Source organism: Epinephelus lanceolatus, chromosome 12 (assembly GCF_041903045.1).
Source record: "Epinephelus lanceolatus isolate andai-2023 chromosome 12, ASM4190304v1, whole genome shotgun sequence".
NCBI classification, from domain to species: Eukaryota; Metazoa; Chordata; class Actinopteri; order Perciformes; family Serranidae; genus Epinephelus; species Epinephelus lanceolatus.
Window position 1 is genome coordinate 29,260,856 of NC_135745.1, and position 25,327 is coordinate 29,286,182.

Genomic DNA, 25,327 nt, shown 5'->3' on the forward strand with positions numbered 1-25,327 from the left:
CACTGTCACAAGTCCAAGCCTCTTGTCTATGAGTAGATGCACGCTTCCTTCTGCACGTTGTTACGGTTGGAGGGTGTAGTTCTGTAGAGAGAAAGTAGCTCCTACATGAAACCGCTCACAACAAGGTCTGTCGATTATCTCAAGTAACAGTCAGTTTTTCAGATGTGTCTGTTTTTTTTTCGCTGCTTTTAGCACCACAAGCCAAGTGCCATCTAGTTCCATTATACTGGAGAGAAGGCAGACATCTCTATGGCTGATATCTTCAGCACACAACAGCTCACACCAAAACAGTCTAGATAAATAGCACTAAATATGTATTTTTGATTTGAGGGTGAACTGTCCCTTTAAAATACATAAATATATGTCAGTCATTTGCAGTGCTGTTTTCAAAATGTCATGAGATGTAAATAAAAACAGGTATTCATGCTCCTTTGTTAAGTTTTGGTTGGAACATTGTTATTTGCAGTAGGTCCCCTTTTTGCTCATATCCTGCACCCACACAATGACAAGCATGGTCTGCTGACAAAAGCGCCAAACACGTACAGCAATGCGCCAACAATGGCAGTGAAGAAGAAGACTGCCAGCAAGCTAACACAGATGTAAACAACACAGGATTCAACAAACCTCCATATGGTGTCTTACTTACTTACCTTTACCTGTGAGGAACTTTACACTCCCTAGAAAGCAGCTTTAATGGAAACTGTCTGAGGTAGTGAGGTCTGTGGTGTAATGCTGCTGCCTGAAGCAGATAATTGTTTAATGCTGTGATATGTATTTTCTTTCACTGTATTAGTTTGGAGACAGAGGTATTTCAAAACCTCCAAAACTGAATGCTGCAACACCACAAGAGGGAAGTGAGAAAATATTATTTGTGATTGAGTGAACTGACACTTTCTTCATACGGTATTTCACACATTTTTGCACACTGTGAGTAAATATAGGAAAGGCAACCAAATATGAAGTAGCACAGATAAATTGCTGTATTGTACTGGGTTAGTTTTATCTCTAACTCTCCAAGCCAAAACACAGCGAAGTAGACAGGAAGTACAGTGAGTCAGAGTTGTGTTCTGTCCTGTCTGCTGTTTTGTCTCTTATCCTGATTTTAGATGAGAACTAGGAGAGATCATGTGAGAGTCACCAGGTAAAACCTTTGACAGTGTTCAAGGGTTGCAGTGTGTGTTTCTCATGACTGTTCTTAAGCAAGACCTATGGACTGAGGAACTGAGCTGAGGCACACCATCGCTTTATAATTAGCCAGATGATGTGCACAAGTCATGCCAAGAGTACAACACCATCAAACAAGAAAAACAACAAAGTGGGTGAACTGATCACAAGACTGCAGCTCGTCCTAGAAATAATTTCCTCATCGTCCTTTCTTTGTGCAAGAACAGTTCCTAAGAAGTAACTTTTTGACCCTTTGATGTACAGAACATGACAATCGTGGGTTAGGTGTAACTCACCAGACTCAATTTAACTTCCTCTGTATTTGCAGAATACATATTTTCCAGTGTATTAAGGGTTTTAGGAGCTATTTAAGTAGGCAAATACAACTGGTAGCACTCAGCAGTGTAAGACAAGGCAGCTTTATTTGTATAGCACATTTCATACACCAGGGCAATTAAAAGTGCTTTCACCATTAAAAATAGCAAAAGTGCAGACAAGAGATGCAAAAACAGATTATTTAAAATGATTTTAAGTTTGCAGCCATTACAGGGTGCAGCTGGCAGTGTAAAAAAAAGAAACATTTTAAGCTTTGACTTGAAAGTGGTCAGAGTCTGGGAGGTTATTGCAGGTTTGTGCTGCATGATGATAAATGCATGTTTTGTTCTAGCTCTTGGGATGGTCAGTAGCCCAGCCCCAGATGTCCAAAGGGTCCTAGAAGCTTTATATATTTGGGTGCTGAGAGTGATTTATACACCAAATTAATGCATGTTGTTGAATGTTTTTCACTTTAAACTCAACTTTTTACCCAGTTCCTCAATTTCCAGTGCGGGGACTTGTGAAACTTGAGTTTTGTATTGTTTGTCTACCACATTAGTTCTCTTTGCTAGATGTAAAATAAGGTGAAAAGCGGGTAACATTTTTGCCAACTAAATGTGCTTCAGGGTGTGAAAACGTGCCCACGCACATCTCATGACCATTTGACTAATTTCTGTGGAATCAAAAGTCCCCACAGCTGTGAACTCTTTCTGCGCGGACCTCTCCTAGATACAAGTGACGCGGCCTCGATGGTAAACTCGAGAGCCAATCAAAAAATAGGCAGCCTCCACGAGGAAGCGTCGGTGCTGTATTTAAAGTTGGACGGTACTGTAGTTTGCAGGGCAGTACTGTGTCGTTACTAACTTTGTTTTGTCCTGTATAACTGAACCCCCGTGCTGTAGCTGACGATGAAGGCTCTTCTGTTGCTGGTGTTGACTGTTGGGTTAAATATACAGTACGGCGGTAGCGCTCTCCTGCCTCCTTCTTCTTCTTCATGCTCCCATCGACCATCAAAGTGGTGCTCATCTCTGGACTCAGCTCTCCAGTGCGGGGTAAGATGAACAAAATATTAGGAGAGCTTTTATCTTATTATTTTATTTTATGAGCGCGTAAAATGCTTTTTTGTGAACGGCTTGTGTCTGTTAACAATCACACAGGACACCCCGAATATAGTTCTTTGTGGTCAACGGTCGGTCGAACCACTGTGCCATATCACTGCGCTACATACAGTATATAAGTGCTGGAAACCATAGCAACAGTGTCCAGCCTGACCCTGTGACCTGTTAAGTTAGCTTAAGCTAGCTAACTTTCAGTTGTTTAGCTACAAACTTCTAAACGCAAATTAATTAATTTGACCCCAGCTTCTACTTGAGCCTGTTGTAAGTAGTCATGGTACGAAAAAATATACTTCGAAGGGTCCAAATACAGAAAATATGTTGCTCATATTACGTTTCGCATTGTAAATTAACTAACGTTAGAATTCTGTGCCGTATTCTTGCAACGTCATAACTGTGTCTTAACTATCGTTAGCCCTCAGTAACGTTAGCTAAGTTTCACGGGGAACAGATACCCATATTATGTTGTGTGTAGACTGTATTTTACGCTTTTGCCATCTGTAACGTTACTCAGTGAGGAAGAAGCGGGCAGCAGAGTTTTCTTTTGGCTGGGACTATGGGACATATCCGGGAATGAGGAAGTACAGATCTCCAAAATACTACTTGCTTTGCCAGTGACATTCACACACTATTAAGTCTCACTCCCACAGTCTGGCCTCAGCACACTCCAGAAAACAGCGTATGTAAAACGCACATCCTTCCTCCTCCATCAGTTTCATACTGGATCCATTCACAATGAGTACAGTTAACCTGGTTTAAGTACTGAGTATGCTCAGTATGCTTTTTGTAGCAGTAATTTAAACAGATACAGAAGGGTAAATCCATCAAGCTCTCTCAATCGATTTAAAATATGTAAATGTTACCTTTCCTAAGATTTCCTCCAAATGCAAAAGGGCCTGACCCTGCAGACACTCAAAGAGAAACACGAGTGTTAACCTCTCCACTTTTGCCCCCTTGTGCAGGTTTTGAAGCATTGCCTCGAGTCCAACTTCACCAGGTCCCGTCACACAGGAGATCAAGTGGAAGTGGGGCTTTACTATGAGAGTCTGTGTCCCGGCTGCAGGATGTTCCTAACTGAGATGCTCTTCCCCACCTGGGTCCTGCTTGATGAAATCATGTCTGTTACTCTGGTGCCATACGGGAATGCACAGGTAGGCAGTGAACAAAACACCTTGGGTTCACACTGGGATTGTGGTTCTTCTATAAATTATGCAGTGGGTAAGTAAGTAAGTAAAATTTATCTGTATAGCATTTCTCACAGAGAGAACTCACAAAATGCTTCACAGGATTAAAATTCAACCAAGAATACATACATACAAACATACAGAGACACAAAAATGAAACAACAGCAGTTGTTGAAAAAATAAATCACTAAAGACAAGTTAAAGAATGCCTGCCTATACAGGTAGGTTTTAAGGTGCTTCTTAAAAATATCGACAGATGCTGCGGCTGGTGGTGTTGTTAAGATGTGTAGAGGCAAAAAGCAGATTTGAAACCATATGTGGTCACAGAATAATCAAATAAACATGCTTATCCAAGAGTGAATTATCCTCAAACTTTACTGACTGAGAAAGAGATAATTACATGATGTATAAAAATATCTTGGTTAAGAAATATCGTTTGAATCTGTTGCATTTACTCTATCCCAGGAGAAACCCGTTGGACAGAAGTATACTTACGAATGCCAGCATGGACCACCAGAATGTCAGGGCAACATGATTGAGGTAAGTTACACCCCAGTGTAATACTGTTACTACAATTCAGAACCATTTAATGTGAATTACTGTAAAGCAACTGCAAGGAACATATTTTTGTCATGTTTTGGTGGCCCCTGTGGATAAAGGGAGTAGTATTTCTGGCAATGAAAAATGCATTTCCCATACACACCGCCATACATAGCAAGTGAAAAACAAGACACAATTTATTTTTAATTTCATTTTTTTAACCACAGCTGTTTGCAGGATCCATAGCAATTTGTTGCTATTTAAGCTTAATAACTAATATGAAGATGGTGAACCCAAAGAGAATTTTTTTAGTGTAGTTTAGGGATGTAACGATATGGAAAATTTGATATCTCGATTATAGTGACCAAATTATCACGGTAAACGATAATATTGCGATATTTTTTTAAGCGCTGTAAAATCTCCAAAAAATAGATATATTGAAATAATTCACTAAATCTTGTAACTTCCTTATCATACTAAAATGTTAACAGCCAAAATCTTATATTAAAATGAAACTTTCACATTAAAGGGGCAAGGGATTGGCACAGCAACAGAACATTTTATTTTAAATGAACAAAATATGTAAACAAATTACAGGAACAAAGCTTATTTGTCTGGTGCATTTTAACAGTCAGCAAAATATGTAAACAATTTATATATTAATTATTTATTTATTAGCACGAGAGGAAAAATATATATAAAACAAAACAATGCAAGAGTAGAACAAAAAACCTACAATATATAGAACAGATATCACAAATGTGCAGGAGAAACCATAAAAACCCTAAGAGCATTGGTCATCATTACACAGAATAATTCACACATTAGAAGTGTGCATGTGAGTCAGAGGATTACCTGTATGAGAAAAGGAGTGCATGTTCTCGGTCAAAGGTTGACACGGCAGCGTTTTATGTTGTTTCCTTGAGCTTATGTCGAGAAAGCATAACTGGCCGTCGATATCGATTCTAGCTCGCCATACAATAACCATAATCACAGTGATTCAATCATAGTTGATCTCAATTAGCATTACGTTACGTTGGTTTATATTCTGTCGGCTCCGCTCAGTGTTTACAGCTCCGTTTCGTTTTGAAACACTTAGCAACATAGCTGCTAATACGGCTATTAGCTAACGTTATTCAGCTAGTATTAGCTCCTAAGTGTCTTATACGAAAACGGAAAACCTAGTCGCCGTTTGGAGGACAGATGCGGCTCAAATGTCCCGTATACGTCGAGAGTTACACATTATGACAATCTTAGTAAAACCGAAGTTCCTCACACAATAACTGACGTTTGCATAGCATAACTTGCATTGGCTGTAAAGTTGTGGATGATGGTCACGGAGATGAGCCAGCAGATTTGTAGTGTTGCTACCCTTCGCAGCAACTTTCTTTCTGCATGTTCTGCACACAGGATAGTTGTCCTCCACCAGCTGTCCCTGGGCATTCTTCAGAAACCCAAAGGACGCCCAGACCTCAGACTTTGTGCGTTTAGTTGGCGGGGGGGGGGCTTTTTTATATAGAACAAAACAAGAAAGGCATTATGCCGCCCCAGAGTGTGATTTTGGGTAGCATCCTGGCATATTGGAAGTGAAAGAGATGTGACAGGCATGATATGTAACACAACAGCATTGGCCTCTATTGTGAAACATAACATAAATCTCAGGTAGTCTTTGCTAAACAATAGCAATGGCATTACATGGCAACTACAATCAATTATAGTCGCTGTTATATGCCGCTGATCTCGTCCTCTGCTCAGAGGTTGAGGAGCTCCCAGACCTCATTATCTCCCTTATTTGCTGACATTTCCAGCTGTTGTTCTTCTTTAAGCTATTAGCCACTTTTTAAGTCTCCCGACAGCGGGTCGCACTGCAAGCTTAAAGTTGAGACATTTCAGTCGCCCATTCTCCGATCATACTTTTTATACAGAAGCGATACCAAATAATGGCACGGCATTCCCACCTTGAACAGGCACCCTAAAAGAGGCTACAGTCTCTTTCTGTCTGTGTGCCATAAATCGTTTTGTCTGATTTCAAGGGGAATGCGACTCGGTTACTTGTATTAAGAATAATTATACAGAAATAGCCAATTGTCTTGCTTATGGTCTCGTTAGCTCATATAGGTCATATAGAGGCGTCATACTCATGACCATTTAAAAGCCCCTTGTAGCTTCTATATAAAATATATACTTTTCATCTTCCGGAGAATCAATTCATGTAAATCTGGGTGTTGTGAAAGAGTCATAATTGCCCAGAGAAATGTTCAGATAAAACCCCTCAAAATGCCCCCAATGTTTTAAATTCTAAGTTATAAATTTAGTCAGTATTGTCTTGTACCAGACACTCTGCTATGACTAACTAATTGCCTTGTTCCTCTCAGACTTGTCTATTGAATTTGACTGCTGATGCTGGCGTGATCATCTTCTGTATGGAATCCTCCACTGATGTCCTCGGTTCAGCCGAGAGCGTAAGGAAGTCTGTCTCTGTGTGTGTGTGTTTCTGGTGTCTGTTTGTCTCTATCCTTTTATGCGCCATCTTTTCTGTCACCGCCACTTTCATTCATATTATTCATTATTACAGGATTGAATTTGATGTGTTTTTAAATTTCCCTCCATTGGTGTTTGTAGTGTGTGAAAGATTACTCCACTGATGTGACCTGGGGCGATGTCATGAGTTGTGTAAACGGGGATTTGGGAAACCAGCTGATGCATCAGAATGCCTTGAAGACCGAAGCCCTGAAACCTCCCCACCAGTATGTGCCCTGGATCACCATTAATGGGGTAAGGCTCCAGTGCACTTAGCAGGGAAAGCTATGGCCTCTGTGCAAAAAACATAACTAGGAGACTGCTAGAAGCTATTAATCTTTAGGCCAGAATAAAACACATCATCTTTGACTTTGAATGAAACTTCCATCTTTCCTTCCTGGCTTGATTTGAAGCCACTTTGTCTGCAGTGCCCTCATTCTGCCACTGCCATTGATGCTCACTTTTTAAACAAGTGATGTCACATTTACAGTGATGATATGATCTTGTGATTATTTTGACACTTGATCTGCCCCAAAGCTTCTATGTATAAGTGAAAGAGAGCTGTGACTGATGTGTGTAAAGCTACATCTTGATGTAACTCCAAACCACAGCACAACAGATGCTGCTGCCTCTCTGCCGAGCCACCTGAGGGGAGCTGAAGCTTTATTTTTAACTTGGTTTGTCAAATAAGGCTTGAAGAGAAAATTTTAGAGCACATAACTTTTGCAGAGCACAAATATGTTAATAAATAATAAACAATATTTGATTTGTTTTGCAAGATTAAACTGGGATTTTGTCATATTTTATTTCTCTCAGACATTCATGAAAATATTCTTGCATTTTCTAACAAGCCTGTATGAAGGGAATTATTAAGTTGGACTGTGGAAGAATCCCAAGCACCAGTTTAGGCACCAAGGGGTGCTCCTGATAGAACCCACTTGCCAGAAAAAAAGGTTTCTGCAAACCACAAATACATTACATATGCATGTTATTAAATAGCTGATATGTGTTTAGCACAAAACCCATTTGATTATGGTAAGATCATGTTCGGGCTTTAAATACCCAGTTCTAGGGGCATAACCCAGACTGGAAACAGTGATAAATTGGTAAAAAATCTACAAATCTACTGGAAACACAGTGAAGGGTCTTTGAAACAGTTGTTCCCAACTGGTACAGCTACAGGGTCCAGATTTCACCATAGTTGTTAGTTCAACTTCCACACAGTCTAATGTATTCAGCGTCATACTTGCATTTGGCCATGTCATCAAGTTAGTTTGTTGTCTCTTTTTAGTAGCTGTCCGTCACTCGACAGCAGGAAACCACACTCAAACATAAAAGCTCTGTGCCAGAAATTCACTGTACCTCTGGAAAAACAGTGATGGGTTCCTAAAACAAAGCTCATTTTTGGGGCTAAAAAGCCACTGGAAACAGAGCAAGGGGTTCCTAAAAAACACCTTTGTTTGGGGACTAAAAAGTTGCATGAAACATAACGAATTGTCCCTAGTAAACACCCTTATTTGGGGGCTAAAAAGGTGCTGGAAAAACAGCAACAGGTTCCTAAAAACACACCCATGTTTGAGGGCTAAAAAGTTGCATGAAACACAATGAATTGTCCCTAATAAACACCATTATTTGGGGGCTAAAAAGCTGCTGGAAATACAGCAATACAGCAAAAACAACCTGTTTTGTTGGTCTCGAATAGCGCTCTTCAGCTTGACAGGCATTTATTAAGTTATATTGTCAGGCGTCTCCTCTAGGTGACATACTATTCACCATCCCCTCCACCACCCCCTCCACCTCCCGATGACAACATCGCCTCATATATTATGTCACTTTAGACACTTTGATATGGTAAGGATGAAACATGCAAATGTAAGGTATTTGTGGCTTTCAGAAACATACATTGTCAACATTTTATTATGGCAACTGGGCTGCCTTATTAAAAGTGGCTTTGGATTTCTTTACTTTACATCACCATTACAAGACTGTCATGAAAACATAGTTTGACTCTGTAGGATGAGAGATGGCTTGGTTTCTTCAAAAACTACCCTTTCTTTTCCATATGACCGTCTGTCATTATTGCACTCACCTGTAGATCTGCTGCAGATCTGTTTCCATAGCCATTGGGATACTCATTTGTATTAACTTTGCAGGAGCACACAGAGGAACTGCAGGACAAGGCCATGAATTCTCTCTTCACTCTGGTTTGCAACATGTACAAGGTACAGTTAGCGTCAATCAAATCTGAGTCATTCATTGACTCTGTTATGTACTTCTGCTTTTTAGTGCAGTTTTACCATGTGTTATAAAAGCACAAGCAGTTTATAATTTGTTGTTTGCTTAGATTTAACCTTTGACTTTTTTTCAGGGCCCCAAGCCGCCTGTCTGTGGAGAGGGCCAGAGATACTTCAGAAGCTACTGCCACAAAGATTGAAGGAGCAGCACTGCACACGCTTGCTCTGTTCCAGGTGTGGCTCACTAGATAAGGAACACTGAGGAATATCATCAATTTATTTTTTTTATTTTTTTTCAATGTGTGATTTTACAATCTGTTTCTAAAAAGGGAAAAATAACTGCCTCACTTTATAATTCACACAGTACAAATACAATTCAATTTCTTAACAAAATGTGTCATCATTGAAATGTTATCCACTGAAACCATAAACACTTCTTGTAGCATTTTGACTTAGTGATAGCCTTCTGGTGTTTGCGGTGTCTTTTGCAAAGTCTGGTCAGAGACAGTCTTCTCACTGTCCTTTAGAGGGCGCCATATCTCATAAACACATCTTCTGTCCCCTGTGAGGAACACATGAACATTGATTATGTCGTACTGCTGTCTTACAGTGGTTTTCCTTAAGTTTATTTAGCTGATTTCTTTGAACTGTGAACATATTGTAGTCTGTCAGATCATCCTGAGAAAGTTTTTACACAGCTAATTTAATGTTCAGTATCATGTTATTCAAAAAACAGACAAGTATAGTAAAGAATACATTATACACAAAGTACATGTTCATAAGCACATCAGGGATCATGACTAAAGGCACTGAAAACAGATGAGTGATTTCACGAGTCACAACTGATGTTACACTTTCTGTACTTTTTGGTTTTATTCATATGGGTGCAGCAGAAGATAAAGTTCATAATAACCTGTAAAAAAAAGTTCAATAAAAACTTCATAATAAAGTTCACAACATCTCCTGAAGATCATACTGATTGTTAGACATGGACCCAAATGCAAGTAGAAATAATAAATCAATCCAAAGTTGTGTTTATGTTGTAAAAAAAAAAAAAAAGTTACAGGAGGCAGCAGCTTGATCAAAGCAGAGTCTTGCCTAACCTGATGGTCCACTGATTCTGCAGTCAGATAGACACACATGAATGATGGCCTGTCATGCAGGCAGCTCCACCACCTCATCTGACATCCGTGTCCTTTCTTATCCCTGTTCAACAGACTAATTCACCCTGTTTCCTACAAAAAGAAAACATTGCTTTTGGTTTAATTAGGGTCACAATCAGTCAGTAACAGTTCACTCCAAAATCAAAAATACATTTATTTCCCTCTTACCTTTAGTGCTATTTATCACTCAAAGTTGTTTTGGTGTGAGTCAACAAGTGTTGGGAGATATCAACCATACAGATGTCTGCTTACTCTAGTATAATGGAGCTAGATGGCACTCAGCTTGTGATGCTCAAAGTGCCAAAAAATACAACAGCAACATCTCTCTCCTGAAATCATGGCCCGGTTACTCAAGATTATCCACATACCTTGTTGTGAATAGTTTCATGTAGGAGCTATTTCCCCTCTTCTGAACTACAACCGGCAGCTACATCACTGGGGCAGGGGGAGGCATGTATCTACTTATGGACGGGAGGCTTGTGCTCATGACAGCGTGAGATGCAAATATTAATGGCGTCCTCCTCAGATTGAGCTGTAACGTTAGCTAGCTCAGTGGTGCTAGGTGAGCTAGCAGGGGATGCATGCTTCCTTATTTGCGGTGATAATAGTATGTGTAGTTCAGTTGAAGGAAAATAGTTCGACATGAATCTGCTCACAACAAGGTTTGTGGACTCAGCATCGCACACCAAATTAATCTAGATTCATAAATAGCACTACAGGTAAAGGGAACAAATGTATTTTTTATTTGGGGTTGAACTGTTGCCTTTATGCAAACTCAAAAGTGTGCTTGGAGAGTTTATCTCAGAGCTAATGACAGCTTTATGAAGAGGCGTGGAAACAGTTGTTCTCCACTGAGTGACAGCATGAGGGATTACTGGTGCCACAGACATCTTCATATCTGATCTTAAATGTGGTTTCTGTATCCTCCTCTTTGGTATTTCCTTCCCAGTTGTCTTGCTCCCATGATGCAGTAGCTAAAAGTATGAGGAGAAATAACTCATCAAAATTTTTCAACTTCACCGAGGTAAGGGAAAAAACAAATGTTAGAATAGTTGATTCTGTCTGTGGCCTAGGACTCGTATTTGTTGTGTGTGTGTTCTGACTTCTTTTCAGGATTCAAACAAAAAGCTTTAAGCCTTTTTTTCAAGCGAGTATTATTACCAAAACCAAGATGGCAGGTTCCTCCTATGACTGATCTTTTGTTTATTTCGATTATGTAATTACAAACTCATGTTTTTCTGTGTTTTACCATTTTCAAACTGTTATGGAGAATGTTCAAATGTAGCAGTGTGTTATTGAAATGTCAGGTTAATAGTATTGATTTGTTATGTTGAAGCAAGTTTGGGAGCAATTTCAAAAGCCATTTGGAATGAACATACATAAATGATCCGTAATACAGTATTCATGTCACTGAGAGGAGAAATCAGTAAATGACAGGAGAAAGTCGATGTTTTATCCCAGGTGAAGTTCTCAGGAAATGAACACTGCGCTCTGCATCTTGGTCAGTTTGGTCACAAGTGGTCAACAATAAAACCTAAGACTGTGTTGACAATGGTTTATGGAAAGGTGGAACTCACAAGCAGATGGAGAGATAAGGTCACAGGATGCAGCAGAAAACAAGCGCTCCTATCTGTTTCCACTGACGCTGAAAGAGACATGCCCTGAGAGCTAAATCCCAAACACTATCTCACTGTGAGAACCATCTATTGTGTCCAAGGTGATAGAGTGGGTCTCAGGACCTGAAATCAGATAGCGCTTCCAAAAATAATGCCCGAGAGTGCTTTTACGTGGCTCGTCATATTTTCGGCAACAGCACAAAAACAGCCCTGTCTGCATCTTACCTTTAGATCTCAGTTTTATTTTTCACTACTTTGAGAAGTTCAGCAGAGGCCAAGCATGGCATTTACTAATTTACTAATTTAGTAATTTAATTGAATAAATATGAAAGTGTTATGAATATTCACCCTCTGCTGCCAATGATAACCAAAGTAGACCCACTTAAGGAGATTTCATTTGCTTTTTTTTTTTTTTTTTTGCAGTTTCATTTAGTGATGAAGCATCTTAAGTATCCAAACTGAAAGAAGAATCACTCCCTACTTGTGCAGCCAAGTTAAAGGCATCTCTGAAAATGAATACCTCCATGTAGGGCAGTGAGCCACACAGTTGATAAAGTGCCAAGCTGTATTGAATTGGGTTAGATTTAGTGTTGCATTTTATTTGTACTAAGCTATAAAGTGTTGTGACACATAGCAACTAAAACTAGTTGATAACTGTCATTAAAATAACTTTTTGTCATATTTCCTGAAACTGTCACTATATCAACATTAGACAGATAATCTGTGAAAAAATCATGTTCCTCTTCCTCCTCCTAGTGCTTCTGTTGACATTTGCAAGAATCCACTGCATCTAAGGCAGCTGTCAATCATGTCAGTGCTCATGAACTGCTGTCAAACAAGGTGTAGTTTAGTTTAGTTCAGTTTATTTAAGAAGGGACTAATAAATACACATGGTATAAAAATGCCGGAATTAGCCAAAAGGCTGTTCTTCATCTGTAGTCCCTCGGCCAAGATGTTACACAAGACTACCTAAGACTAGACTAACAAAGCACAAAGAACTGCATTGCTTATTTCTTGCCTCAGATGTTTCAGAAACATATTTTAGTGTACTGTTTAGCTGTGAAATGAGAACGTTTGTGACCCAGCTGCCACGTCTAGCCAAATGAAGCATCATCCACTGGCCAAAATTTCTAAATGTCATTTACAGAGCATTAAAAAAGTCCTCACAATGTTAAATGTGATGGGTAAAACCTAAACCACTGATGTGCAAATGTGAGTAGCTAAACGAGTGAAAACCTTAACTCACCCACCTCCACATATTTTCATGCCGTCACAGTTCTTACCCTCTAGTTCGTCAGTTAGAAGCATCTGATCTAAAAATGTAACCAAACTGACAGTTTCCTTTGTTTCCTCTGCCGTCCAGAGACAATGGGACTCTTCGGAGCAGGCCTCCTGCATCGAGCTCCCCCACGACTTTGGCGTCCAATGTGCTGTGAAGCGGCTCTTCTCGGGCACCCTACAGCTGCCCAGGCTGTCATGCAGACCCTCCGTGCATGAAAGCCCCCAGTCCAGCCCCCAGTCCAGCCCCTCATTTGCCAGCATCAAGCCCTCCAGGAGCCTGGGGACTCTGACCAGCTACATCTCCAAAGCCTTGTGAGTCAGTGGTATGATGTGTTGTTGTCTTTCCGCAGGACACTGACAAACTCATAGTAACACCAGTAAAGCTCTGTACAGACTTTTCAGAAACGTGGATATACAAAAGTGGATTATGATAATTTTTTCTTATTTCAAACACATTTCCTTGAGAAAAAGTATCTTTCGAGTATTTGTGGGTTCTGTGAAAAGGAGTGAGTTTTTCTCTCTAGTTCCCACACAACTGGGCACATTTTCAAGATTATTTATTAAAATGATTAGTAGTTAATGTATAACGGACGCTTGTGACTCCAGCATGTTTTCGTCCTGTGAGTCAACACACACGCAGCATAACTTTGCAGCACCATCATCCAACTCTGTTTCTTGTGATATTCTGAGTATTCAATGGTATTTTTTTTTCTTAATTTAGGTAGAAAACGTGGATTTGCTTCTCGAGCATATGATCCGACAAAGTGTGCCGCTCAAGGCGTTGCTCTCCTCATTGTCACACTGCTGAGTAATTATCACTGTAAAAGATCAGACAAACAAGGCTCTTGTGATTGTTTCTACAAAAACACTGAAGCTGCTGCTGCAAATACATTTGGAGCATTTTTGCCTGTGTGTGTATGGACTGAATGTGTGTGTGTGTGTGTGTGTGTGTGTGTGTGAGTGAGTGAGTGCCACCTTTGTTCTCTTCTTTTTCACATGCTGAAGGAATGCAGACAGACCTGCTTGTTTACGTAGGTAGGTGTTGTGCATGGCAGAGGTGATCAGATATGGCTTTGCTGTGGACAAAGACACAGTTGTATCGTTGATGTGTTATTGTGGTATTCATCAGTTTGAACAACGCATGCATATAGAGCTAAATTTGTCTAAAACTGGACGCAGCATGAGACCTTGAATGCAGTATGTAGTGTGTGGAGGTGTATTTCTCTGCGGAGACTCTGCCCTCTGTTTGTATTTTCTCACTGTCATCTTCTTTTCTGTGCTCGGAGCATTTATGGGCGTGTACTCCCACAGCACTCACGTGAGGTTGGAGCTTTATAGAAGGATAGCAACAAGGTGCCAGACCTTCAGCAGCAATCATCCAAGAGACAAAAAAACATAAATATAACGAGGCGAAAACATAAAACAAGAGTGAATCTGGGGTTGACTTTGACGTTCACTTTTGCTGGCGAGCGTTTACAAACAATAACAGACAATCCTGCATAGTATATCTTTAAATTATGTTGAAAACAATTTGGTCTTGGACATTTTAAAAATATAATTTATTTCAAATACACAGGAACACAAGTTTGTGTAAGGGATAATGCACAGTGAACCAGTCATTATTCCAAAATATACCCCAGGATGATGCAGGTCTGGAATCAACCTGAAGGGATTTATTTTGCAATAATGACCCGCTTGCTGTACGCTAGCTGCTTATCACATGGCTATTTATAAAAAAATCAATAATTTGACAGACCATAAAAGGCCATAATTGTCAAATCAGAATCACATTTTTAACATAGTCATGTAATAACTCCAGTGGTGTGCTGCAAAGCAATCCTTTTACTCAGATGACAGACCAAGATAGAAATATAAGCATTGTGCCTGTATTTATATTCCTAAGTTATCATTTTAAAATCCAGAATTTACCAGAGAGACATTAAAATTGATTGAAATAAGTAGTTTAGTAAAACAAAACAAAAACAAAATGTATATAAAGATGGATAACACGTCTCCATTTCCTCCTACATTGCAAAAAATGAGGTCAAAATATCCCAGACACAGCTGCTGCCATCCTGCACAGCTGTAAATCATGATGTCAAACTCTCTTTTTATAGCTTCAAATTACTAATTAAAACCAAACATGGAAGAAAAATGAACACTTGAACATATATCAGCATGCTAAGAAATGGAGCGATGCCTGCGAGCTAGTTTAGGCAGTCAACTTCAGCTGCACTGATTAATACACACATGCCATACGTCACTCTCTGTGTGTCATCTGCAAAACACAGCGTCCCAATTTGGAAGTCTGTTTAAGCTGTAAAGTTTTCCCAGCTCTCCCTCTGCCTTCTCAATGCCGCTGCTGCCCTGCATCAGTATTGCTGCCCGTTCTTTCCACCCCACTGTTCATCTGCAGGCTCTTACTGGGGGGGGGGGGTCGGACGCCAAAATCTGCTCTTGAAATAAACATTTAAAACATGCGTTGTCAGACTGAGCTACCTAAAGTGACAGAAACACTGGAAGCTATTTACTTGACGTGTACTTTTGAGTTTTTAGTTTGGCCCATCAGCCAACATGGAGGAGGTGGGATTTATCACCTGTACTGCAGCCAACCACCAGGGGGCGATCAAGCTGTTTTGCCTTCACTTTTGGGAGCTTTCATGTCTTCCGTCTTTATATACGTGTTCTGCACACTATGTACGTACATACAGGCTGTAACTTCACATAAATTGTCAGTGTGTCAGGACAAACACACTAATATGTAGATTCATTACGTTCAATGTGCCGTGGTCAAAACTCTTCAGATGAGGCACTGGAAAATAGGTTCACATATTGTGGTGATCAGGCTATATTTATTATTCCATTAGTGTTTATAAATCAGCAGGTGTAAAGCAATAGACAGGACTCCTATGATGTTGATGGACCTTAAAAAGCCTTTCATTGTGTTCCCTCTCTGTGAAGAGGGCCATGTGCTCGCCTGTTTACAAGTTGGTAGTGCAATTTTGATGCAGCGCCAGAGAATTTGTTTATGGAGCAGCATTTAAAGCGGCAGGTTGTTTTAAAATGCCACACATGTTAGGGAAATCTAATCAAAACTGAACTGAACTGGTGTATTGTGATGTCACTAATTTGATGTCATTATATGTCTATAAAAGTTAATATCAGCTGTGGCTTGAACAAAACCTGAGATCCTGACATCGTCACTAGTGGAGGACAAGTGTTGTGAGCGTACCATTCCAGCTGGGAACACTAGATGGATGGGTTGGAGGCAGTGAGCCAGCATGATGTTGTCCTTGAGTCCTTGTTTGTTTTCCCGGTATGACTGTTTGATGACGGATAAAACTTTCCAGAGAAACTCGGAAGATGGATCCACAGTCCCACAAAATGAACAGGGTTTCCTGAATGACAGACTGTGGAGACACAATCCATAGTCAGCCTTCAAAGAAGTGGTCTCATAGGAGTCTCAATATGATATGATGATTTTTTTCAGTCAATGTGTTGTGCACTTCTGCGGACATTTAGGTCCCTAGATTTAGCTGCAGAGTGAGAGCTCCTCGCTTTCACACTCCTGTCCCGTACAGGCAGCTGTGTACACTGAAACAGCTGCCTGGACAAGAGAGGCTTTGCCTGGTCAGGCTCTGAGATAACATTCAATTTCTGCCTTCTGCTTGGAAGTGGTGAATTTACACCTCACAACAACTTAATATGATACAGTCTCTGGTTTTTGTTCAATAGCTAGTTCCAATCCATCATTAGCGTAGTTAGCTTGTTTACTACATTACCTGAATGTCACTGTCACACTTAACGTCCTGCTTAACCCTGTTCACACTCTCAAACTCTAAATGGAAACAGGAATGAATAGTTGAATATTCGTATTAAACAGCCTAATTGGATTTGACTGACATAATTCTTACATCTCCATACAACAAGTCTATCCGTTTGTCTTGAGTCTATAATGTCTAAAAGCAGCACTCTCTTTTGCAACAGCCAGCCACTTATCATGAATTTTTAGGATTTTGCCCAGCATGTACCGCTTATTGCTCAAAAACGGAGACAGGATGATGAGATTATTTAAACATATCACTAAATGTTGATGTTAAATCATCCCTAAATGATGACAAAGCCCATCTGGAGTCACCACAAGCCGCTTTGAGGCAGTCAGATGCACCTTGACCTAACTCTAGAGATCGTCCATCTCAGGCACAATTCAACAATTCGGCACAACTCAGCCCATGGGACCTGTGGTAGTGCTGCCACCCTGTTCTGGCCTCCTCAAATCAAACTGGGAACTGGGCAGCCTTCATTTCTGCCTCTGTCGTTCATATGACTGGTATGATGATGTGCTTCAGGGCCAAATTGGTTTAGGCCTAGGATCATCCTCAGCTGTGTTGAACTTGAGGAAGACAACATCTTCACTGTCTTTACATTAGAACAAAGCAAAATCAAAGTTTTAACAATGCTAACTAAATCTGGCACAAGTTTAACTGGGTAATATTACTAGATATATTGCAGATACAAATAAGTCCAAAAAGGACTTGGATATGTGGTGACTGCAGTTCTAGAAAACTGATGAACAACGGACATGGCAATCTTTCACTAATACAAGATCTTAGCAAGGAACAGAAGATTAAAGCAGTATTAACAGATTTGTGGCCACTTGGGGGCAGCACAACAAGCTGTAAAAACAATGCTGACATGTTATCACTTTTTGATAAAGCATACAGTTGCTTATTTACAAATTGAGCAGAAATGGAGCAACATTAGCATCATGTTTGTGTTCACCCTGACAAATGTTCATTTCACTATTATATCACTCTACTTTTAGCTCTGACTTTGCTTCCATTAACTCCTGAGAAAAATATCTGCCTCTTCAGTTGAAAGTGGCTAACTTTGTCTTCTGTTTTATGCGAGTGAACATTTGGTTTGTCAAAACTTGTGAGCTGGTGTCGATAAGAGAGCTTAGATTAAAATAAAACTATAAAGTTGAGGGCCATAAAAACAAAACAATGAGCTGAAAGGCCCTGAAAGGAATACTTCACCAACAGAAAGATAATGTGTATGTAAATTACTCACCCCGTGTTATGTTGAATTTGTGAAGAAAAATTTGTCATGAAAAGTTCCACTTTCACTTCAGTTCCCAGTTGGAAAGGGCCGTCTGTTTGGGAAGTAATGAGTGCATGATAGATAAATGAGCATGACCATGAATGGTTATAATTCTCTGTGGGTTAACACTGTGTTTTTCACATTACGTCATTTGTCCTATTGTAAATACAAAAATACTGATGAAGTATAGCTGTAAAAGAGGTCTTATATCATTTGCTAAAGATAAGTACAGCTACTCCAACTCATTTTTGTGTAATTTGTAGATATAAAGGCAAATTCTCAGTGGGGACTCTCTTGAAAGCTGAACAGTAGGTCAATGACCCTTAATGGTTCTCCAGAGAAAACTTTATCCATAATAGATGTGGTGGTGAAGTGTTGAACCTGGTGTCTGTGGAGTCAAATCAACTGGGGAGGACAGACCAAAAGTCACATCCGGTGTTATGCACTCAGACTTTGTATAGTCCCCTGAGACTGGCTTTGGTGAAGATGGGTAAAAATCTTGACATGAATTTGACCCGAAATACATTTGCAGTGCATTTGAATGAGAATATATTTCTTTGCCTACAAGTACAGAAGTGTAGCTCCAGAATATGTACAGTACAGCAGCTATGAGTGTACATGCACAAAAAGCCTTTAACCAAAGAATCTTTCTTCCCTGCTCTCCCTACCAGCTGTTGGTCATAGGTTCAGCCCTGTGTCAGATGCTCTAGCTCCCTAGGTTATTTCAGTTACTCTAGACAGCACCGGTGTTTAGCTGTGACTCACAGGAGGACCTTTCCTCACTCTCTAGCGATAAACAAAGAAATTGGGTGGGGGTGAAGATGATGTTGCCTCTGGTCACAGATAGAGAGCGCCATCGTGACAGCACCCATGCCGTCCACAGCTTTTATCTACCTCTGCTTTTTATAGTCAGAGACCCTTCATGTGACTCTTCCTGGTGCGCTCGGAGCATGTGAAAGGCAAAGAGGCTGTCTCTGAGGAAATAGGCAACTTCACAACAAATAGCACCTCGGGGACCGGAGGAAAAGCCTGAGTGTGCAAAGTCAGTTGGAGTGAACGTAAGAAGGACTGCAAGGCCGAGCCAGGCGACGGCTTAATGTTTATACACTGGAGGAAGTAATTATGGAGCACAGTTTGAAGTTGATGAACAATATGCTCTGTAAGATTAAGAGTGAGGGAAGAGGGGTGAGCTGGAAAGAGCGAGAGAGAAGCAGACGGAGGTGATCTGTCATGCTTCTCCTCCCTGTAAATCAGACGTCCATATTTAGTTGGAGAGAGGGAAGGCCTAGCGGTAATGTAAACAAAGCCTGGGAGAGAGAGGCAGGGAGAGTACATCAACACTAATGTTTGAGTTTATTGCCCGGTACGGCAGTCAGCGTGGTCCCTAGGAAGAGACAAGAAAGGGGCCGCCAGGTTTCAAATAAAGATAAAAGTCTGGCAGAGAGGTTGTTTTGTTGGCTTTTTGGTGCTCTTTTTGGAAAGAAGTGTATTTGAGTGTTTTAACAAGAGAGTTTTGAAGGAATCATGAGCGGCTCAGGTTTAGTTTAAATATGAGGAAGCAAGGACTGGATCAGAGGCACTAACTTTTTTCCTGGACTTGGGGAAGCAAGAGAGACAGCCACAGAAACTGACGGACCTTTCCATGTGCCATGTCACAAAAAAAAAGTTGTGTAAAGTTTATTTGAGAAACCAGTGAGATCAGAGGCCATTCCTCGGACCAAATTCACCTACGGAAGAACAAGCAAAGTGACCAACTATCTGACCATCCTCTGTCCACCATGAGTGAGCTGTGCACTGAGAGCTCCGAAGAAGAGCAGCCTGAAGTTCAGGAGAAGCCACAGGACAGAAGAGTGACCAGGCTGCCTGTCATTCAGCTCATGCCCAGGTCCAGAACAGGCTCCCCAGGGGGATCCCCAAAGCTCTCGCCTAAGGATTCCCCCCGTGGGTCTCCTCGAAACTCCCCGCTGCTGTTCCGGAAGCTGCTGATGAACCGCAGCATCAATCTCCAGAGGCGCCGCTTTACTTTGGCCCACACGCCCAGGTAGAGTCCTTAGCTCTAACGCCAAAATGGCAAAGATGACAGAACACACAGATATACCTCCTTAAATTAATTAAGGTTTTATGAGCACTTAAAGGAGCAGTGTGTAAGATTCAAGAGAATATAGGAGCAGCTAGCAAAGAGAACTTCAGATTGCAACCAGCTGATACTTGTCCTGGTTAGTGTTGACTGTTCAGGTTTTTACCGAGCCGAGTTATCCACAGAGGTCTCTTCGTCTCTAAAACTAACAGATCTAATGATTTAAACTGGTAAAAACACTGGATAAAGCAGTTTCATATTACAAATCAGTGTTTCTCCGAGGCTGTTCAGCACGTTGGTAACAGGTTGCTCGCCCAGCACCTACTAATGTGTGCTTACCTGTTTTTTTCTCTAACTTAAGATCCAGATATTTGGGATGTTTTTTGGGAGCTGAATTATCCACAGAGGTCTCCTCTGGAGGGGCTGGTAACTATGGTGGCCCACGCAAAAACACCAATAGCCCTGTCGAGAGCCAGTGTTTGGTTTGTCCATTCTGGGTTACTGTAGAAACATAACGTTGCAACATGGCGTACTCCGTGGATGAAGACCTCTCCCTACGTAGATATAAAGGGCTCATTCTAGGGCAGTTCTGATTTTCAGGTGATTATACACTGAAGAAAACAGTATTATTATATTCCATGTCTGCCAATATTTCCCTCTAAATCCTACACACTGGACCTTTAAGCCAATATTTTTAAAAAGTACAAAAGTTCCTCTTTTTGTTTTTCACCTTTAATTGCTGGTTAATGTTTCAGTCAGTCTGTGTGTGTTGTTGAAGACGGTTGTTGTCACATGGCGGCAGCGGCGGCTTACTCTACTCAGCAGATGTTGATATATTGTTGCTTTATTTTTGTGCAGGCAGCAGCCTTTCACACTACAACAATGGTTGCCCTGAAGCTTATGTTGTGAAATAGATCCTGACCACAAGATATATTGCATTTCAGTTAAACACACTGTCCTCTTCACGAACAAACTCAGCCGTTGTTTCGGGGAAGTTTTCCTAAATTAAACTCTCATAATGTGACGATTGTAAAGGTGCTGTTTTATCCTCTCTAAATAGACCAGCTGATATTCACAGAGAGTGTTGCACAACAGATGCAGGATGGTTACTGTTGCTACTTTTTGCCTCCTTTTCTCTGTGCATGCTTGTTTTTTTTTTTTTTCTTCAGAACACATTTGATTCACAAGATAGGGGATTTTGTTGAAAAGTAAAGGTCAGTAGTGACAGTTGGATTTCAAAAGCTCCTCTATAGTGCTTCATTTCCTAAAGGTGTTTTTCAGAGCTTTCCTTTCCCTGCCGAGCGGCATCATCTCAGTAAACACACTGCTCAGCAATGTCCCTGCTGTCACTGGATCAGCAGTTTTCTGCTTTAGTCCGGCAGTGAAGAAACCTTTTAATGACGCAAACCTGTAGCTTCTAACAGGATATTTCCTGCTTGGCTTAAAACGTGTTTAATTTGGTCTTAACTTTTCATCTGTTATAGTGGCCATAACTCTAGTTTGTAGGGAATACAGCTGTCCTGCCATCAGCGAGCTCTTCTCTGGTATGTGTTGATAGCTTTAGTTTTATGAGCCATTATTGCACCAAACCTAACCTGTGATTCCAATGCAAATTAAACATTTACTTGGTTAACGATGCCAAGACAAGAATCGTATAATCAATTAAACCATACTTGACCTCGGAGAGGAAGAATAAACACGGCCTTAAACATACGTGCGGATAGATATACAAACATTGTTTGCTTTGGGGGGACAGTGTATTTCCTTGTTGTCACAATAAGAGCCTGTTGTGGAAATTATTAAAGTATTGTGATACCAGTTTTATTCCACATACCTCCGCTCTCTTTGTAAATGTTTACCGCTCCCCCCTCAATATATACAGTCATATGTAGGCACCTAGCAATTCTGAGCTGTTACAAGGTGTCTTCAGCTTTTCGCAGTGATGTTCAATCACTTCCACCTCAGTAAAATAAAATTAAAAGCACGGGAGAAACTTCAGCCGGTGCTGTAAAACCCCATTTTACTTTTATTGGCAAGAGACGCATATTAAACATTCCTGAAGAGGCCCACAAAAAAGCTCACAAAGTGTTTATAAGTTCATTCACCTTTATAAACATGTAGTCCCCCAGGCGTTTAATGTTCTCAGATTTGAGATTTAGAGACACATTTCTTTTCCAGAGTTTACTGTAACTCTCGAAAACGGTTTCATTAATTTCACTGTGTCTGTCGAGAATCTAAATATTAGAGGGCAAAAGTCCAGTCGAGGGGATTTCAAGGCTCAATCTGGAAAGTCAGATGCTTGCAGATCTTCAACATGTCAGAGCTTTTATATTGTACAGCTCCGAGGTCAGGCCTCTGGAAGTGTCCCTCTGCAGGGTATGTGCAGTGTCCCATAATGTCGGCGCTGAAATAAATGGATGGAGATGAGTTATTGCAGGATGGCTGGCAAGGAGGAGGAATTAAACAAACTGGGAGTCCGGCGGAAAATAAATGTCGCAGGCGACTCAAATATAGAACATACGTGTAAAGTTATTTTCACTTACTGTCTAAGTTGATAAAGCCTCTTTTTCCACTCCAGACATGTCACGTCAAATGGATTTTTTTGTGAAAAGCGTTTCATGAAAATTGTTTTTGCAAGGCAGCTCCAGGGTGACGGACAGAATTTTTTTTCCATTATGCCTTTCATTGATAAATTTAGAACATTTCTGGGCTGGTATCACCAATATCATTTTATTTGATGTCCGCCTTCATCTCTTTGCCTGTGTAATGTCAGGAATATTATAGTATAATATATTTTCTAAGGTGAATACAGCAGAATTAACATCAGCAACTGTTGCTGCCATAGCTTATACAGTGTTGACTACATACCAAAACTGCAAATATTGCATGCACAACTATATTTTATAGAAGTTTGTGTTGTTTTGCAAAACATGTCACCATATATGTCAGTGTAACTGTTGCAACGTGCTTCACATTAGTAATACAGAAAAAAAAAGTACAAAAACATGGATTTAAATGAGGCATACACTATAATATGGACACATCATTAGTATCGGCACATAAAGGATTTAAAACAAAGTATTGGCTTTGGTCTGAAATGAGCATTTCTGCTGATATGACAGGCCGATAAGATTACGCTTTAATTATGCAGCTTTCGTCAAAGTAGGTCAGTTTTACCCTGGTTGTGACTATTGTCAGGTTTATCTCAGGGTGAGCATTGTTCAAGCCTGTTAAAGTAACCTTTACAGTTTTGTTTATAATGTTACATAAAGATGACTATGGCACGTCTTAAATGCAACCTTTAGTTTTCTTATTTTGCCCAGTGATGTGTAAAAGCATTGTATTTCATCTCTGTGCCTGTCAGGGGGCGTCACATTAAGAGTAGACGTAGAAATATGTTAATGTCGCTACAGGAGAGACATGGTGTTTTCTGCAGTTAGCTGGGAAAAAAATGTAAGCATACAGCCAAAATGATTTGGAAAATATCTGCATTATCAGATATCGACAAAAAATGCAGTATTGCTTGCAACAAGTGATATGTTTAAATAATACTAAGTGATATGTTCAGAGGTGTGGTGTCATTTTTTCAAGGTTTAGTTTGCAGGTTTAATGTGATAATCTCATTTCATTGTATAGTTTTATTTCCTTCAATATGAGTTATTTTTGAATGGTTTAGGATTTTTAAAAAATTGTCAAGAAATAACCTCACATCAGCAGCACTTCCTCTCTCACACAGGCGTATTTTACGGTTCCAGGACAAGAGCAAGTTAGTTATGTTCAAGATGTTCACACACTTTCTGGATGAGAGTTAATATTGCAGTTTCTTTTGTTTCCACTAGAGGCTGCTGTGTTATGAAGTAAAGGCTTGGAATCATTGGAGATTTCTGTGTCTGTGTAGTCAGAGTTGAGGAGATATTATACTTTGACTGGTGTTTCAGTGGGAAGGTACCATAATACTTCAGGAGAATTACAGACAAAATACTGTTAGTGTCTCAGTTCTTTGAGCAGTCTGCCGGTGAATAGTAAAGAAAAATGGTGAAGTCTCTAATGTTGCAATATGAAGATTACAAAAATGTTTTTTTCCAGGAAAGGGTTTGACAACTGTAGTTACATAAATATGTGTCTTTTTATCCCCAAACTCTGCTATTTATCAAACATTCAAAAATAGAACTTAAAGTGACACATATACAGAACCAAAAGACAAGAAAACATTTGTTACAACATATACACCATGTATGTACCTCCATATACTTTCATATATTTTCCTCTTAAAGGGATAGTTCATCCCAAAATCAAAAAACATTTTTTTTTTTTTAAATCTAAACAACTCAGTTTGTGATTTTAGATAGCATGAAGACATTATGGAAGCAAAAGAGGCTTATGGTATGTCATGTAAGACAACAGCAGCATCGGCCTCTAGTGTGTCATATAACATCCCAGTCATAAGGCTGTTGGTCTCATTCTCTGCTCTGAGGGTAAGGAGTTCCCAGACATCAGCTTGTGGACATTTTTGTGGTTTCTTGTAGGAACTATTTTATTTCTATCAAACTGCACCCACCATATGTAGCAACACTCAAAAGGAAGCGTGCATGTACTCATGGATGAGAGGCTTAAGCTTGTGACAGCGCGAGATGTAAACGGTAATGGCATCCTTCTTGGCTGAGCTGTAATGTTAACTAGCTCAGTGGTGCTAGGTGAGCTGGCAGTAGACAGCTGGCAGTTTTAACTAACTTATCTATGGACAGAATGGTAGTTTGGACAGAATGGTAGTTTGTGGCCCAGTTTACGCCTGGTATTAATGTTTGTCTTGGGTGATCCAATCACAAGTGGACAGCTGTAAGTCCGTCTCTTCACACCTTTTGTTAGAATGAGTCTCCATGTGCATCTTGAGTATGGTCAGGTACTGAACTTGGTGCTTTAAGGGTACTGATGGAATTATGTCGATACTGTTCCAAATAAATTGGTGCCAAATTTCAGTACATAAGAGCACACCTGGGTGGACGTTGGGTTCAGAC

At 40.2% G+C, this 25,327-nt stretch overlaps 2 protein-coding genes across 5 annotated transcripts in view; both read left to right on the top strand.

Annotated features, from left to right (window-relative positions):
• The first annotated feature begins 2,277 nt into the window (after positions 1-2,277).
• On the top strand, positions 2,278-10,026 carry ifi30a (IFI30 lysosomal thiol reductase a). The gene is made up of 7 exons (XM_033651395.2): positions 2,278-2,531; positions 3,557-3,745; positions 4,244-4,318; positions 6,694-6,780; positions 6,941-7,093; positions 8,992-9,060; positions 9,207-10,026. Exons 1-7 carry the CDS (start codon positions 2,388-2,390, stop codon positions 9,270-9,272), a joined length of 783 nt encoding a protein of 260 aa, XP_033507286.1. The 5' UTR covers positions 2,278-2,387; the 3' UTR covers positions 9,273-10,026.
• Positions 10,027-11,103: 1,077 nt separating this feature from the next.
• Positions 11,104-25,327, top strand: part of pde4ca (phosphodiesterase 4C, cAMP-specific a) — a 64,973-nt gene continuing 50,749 nt past the window's right edge. Inside the window, exons 1-2 of one of the 4 annotated variants that reach the window (XM_078173220.1) lie at positions 11,104-11,259; positions 13,215-13,444. In XM_078173220.1, coding sequence (XP_078029346.1) covers positions 11,218-11,259; positions 13,215-13,444 — 272 coding nt within the window. In that variant the 5' untranslated portion in view covers positions 11,104-11,217. Of the gene's footprint in view, positions 11,260-13,214; positions 13,445-19,915; positions 20,277-25,327 lie in introns of those variants that run through there. The other 3 variants (XM_078173222.1, XM_078173221.1, XM_033651390.2) reach the window with 3 other exon arrangements.

Bases quoted from the DNA above. Each gene is read 5' to 3' on its own strand.
- ifi30a (XM_033651395.2), top strand. From the start codon at position 2,388: ATGAAGGCTCTTCTGTTGCTGGTGTTGACTGTTGGGTTAAATATACAG. The intron at 6,781-6,940 runs GTAAGGAAGTCT...TGGTGTTTGTAG, and splicing joins TCCTCGGTTCAGCCGAGAGC to TGTGTGAAAGATTACTCCAC. The intron at 7,094-8,991 runs GTAAGGCTCCAG...TTAACTTTGCAG, and splicing joins CCTGGATCACCATTAATGGG to GAGCACACAGAGGAACTGCA.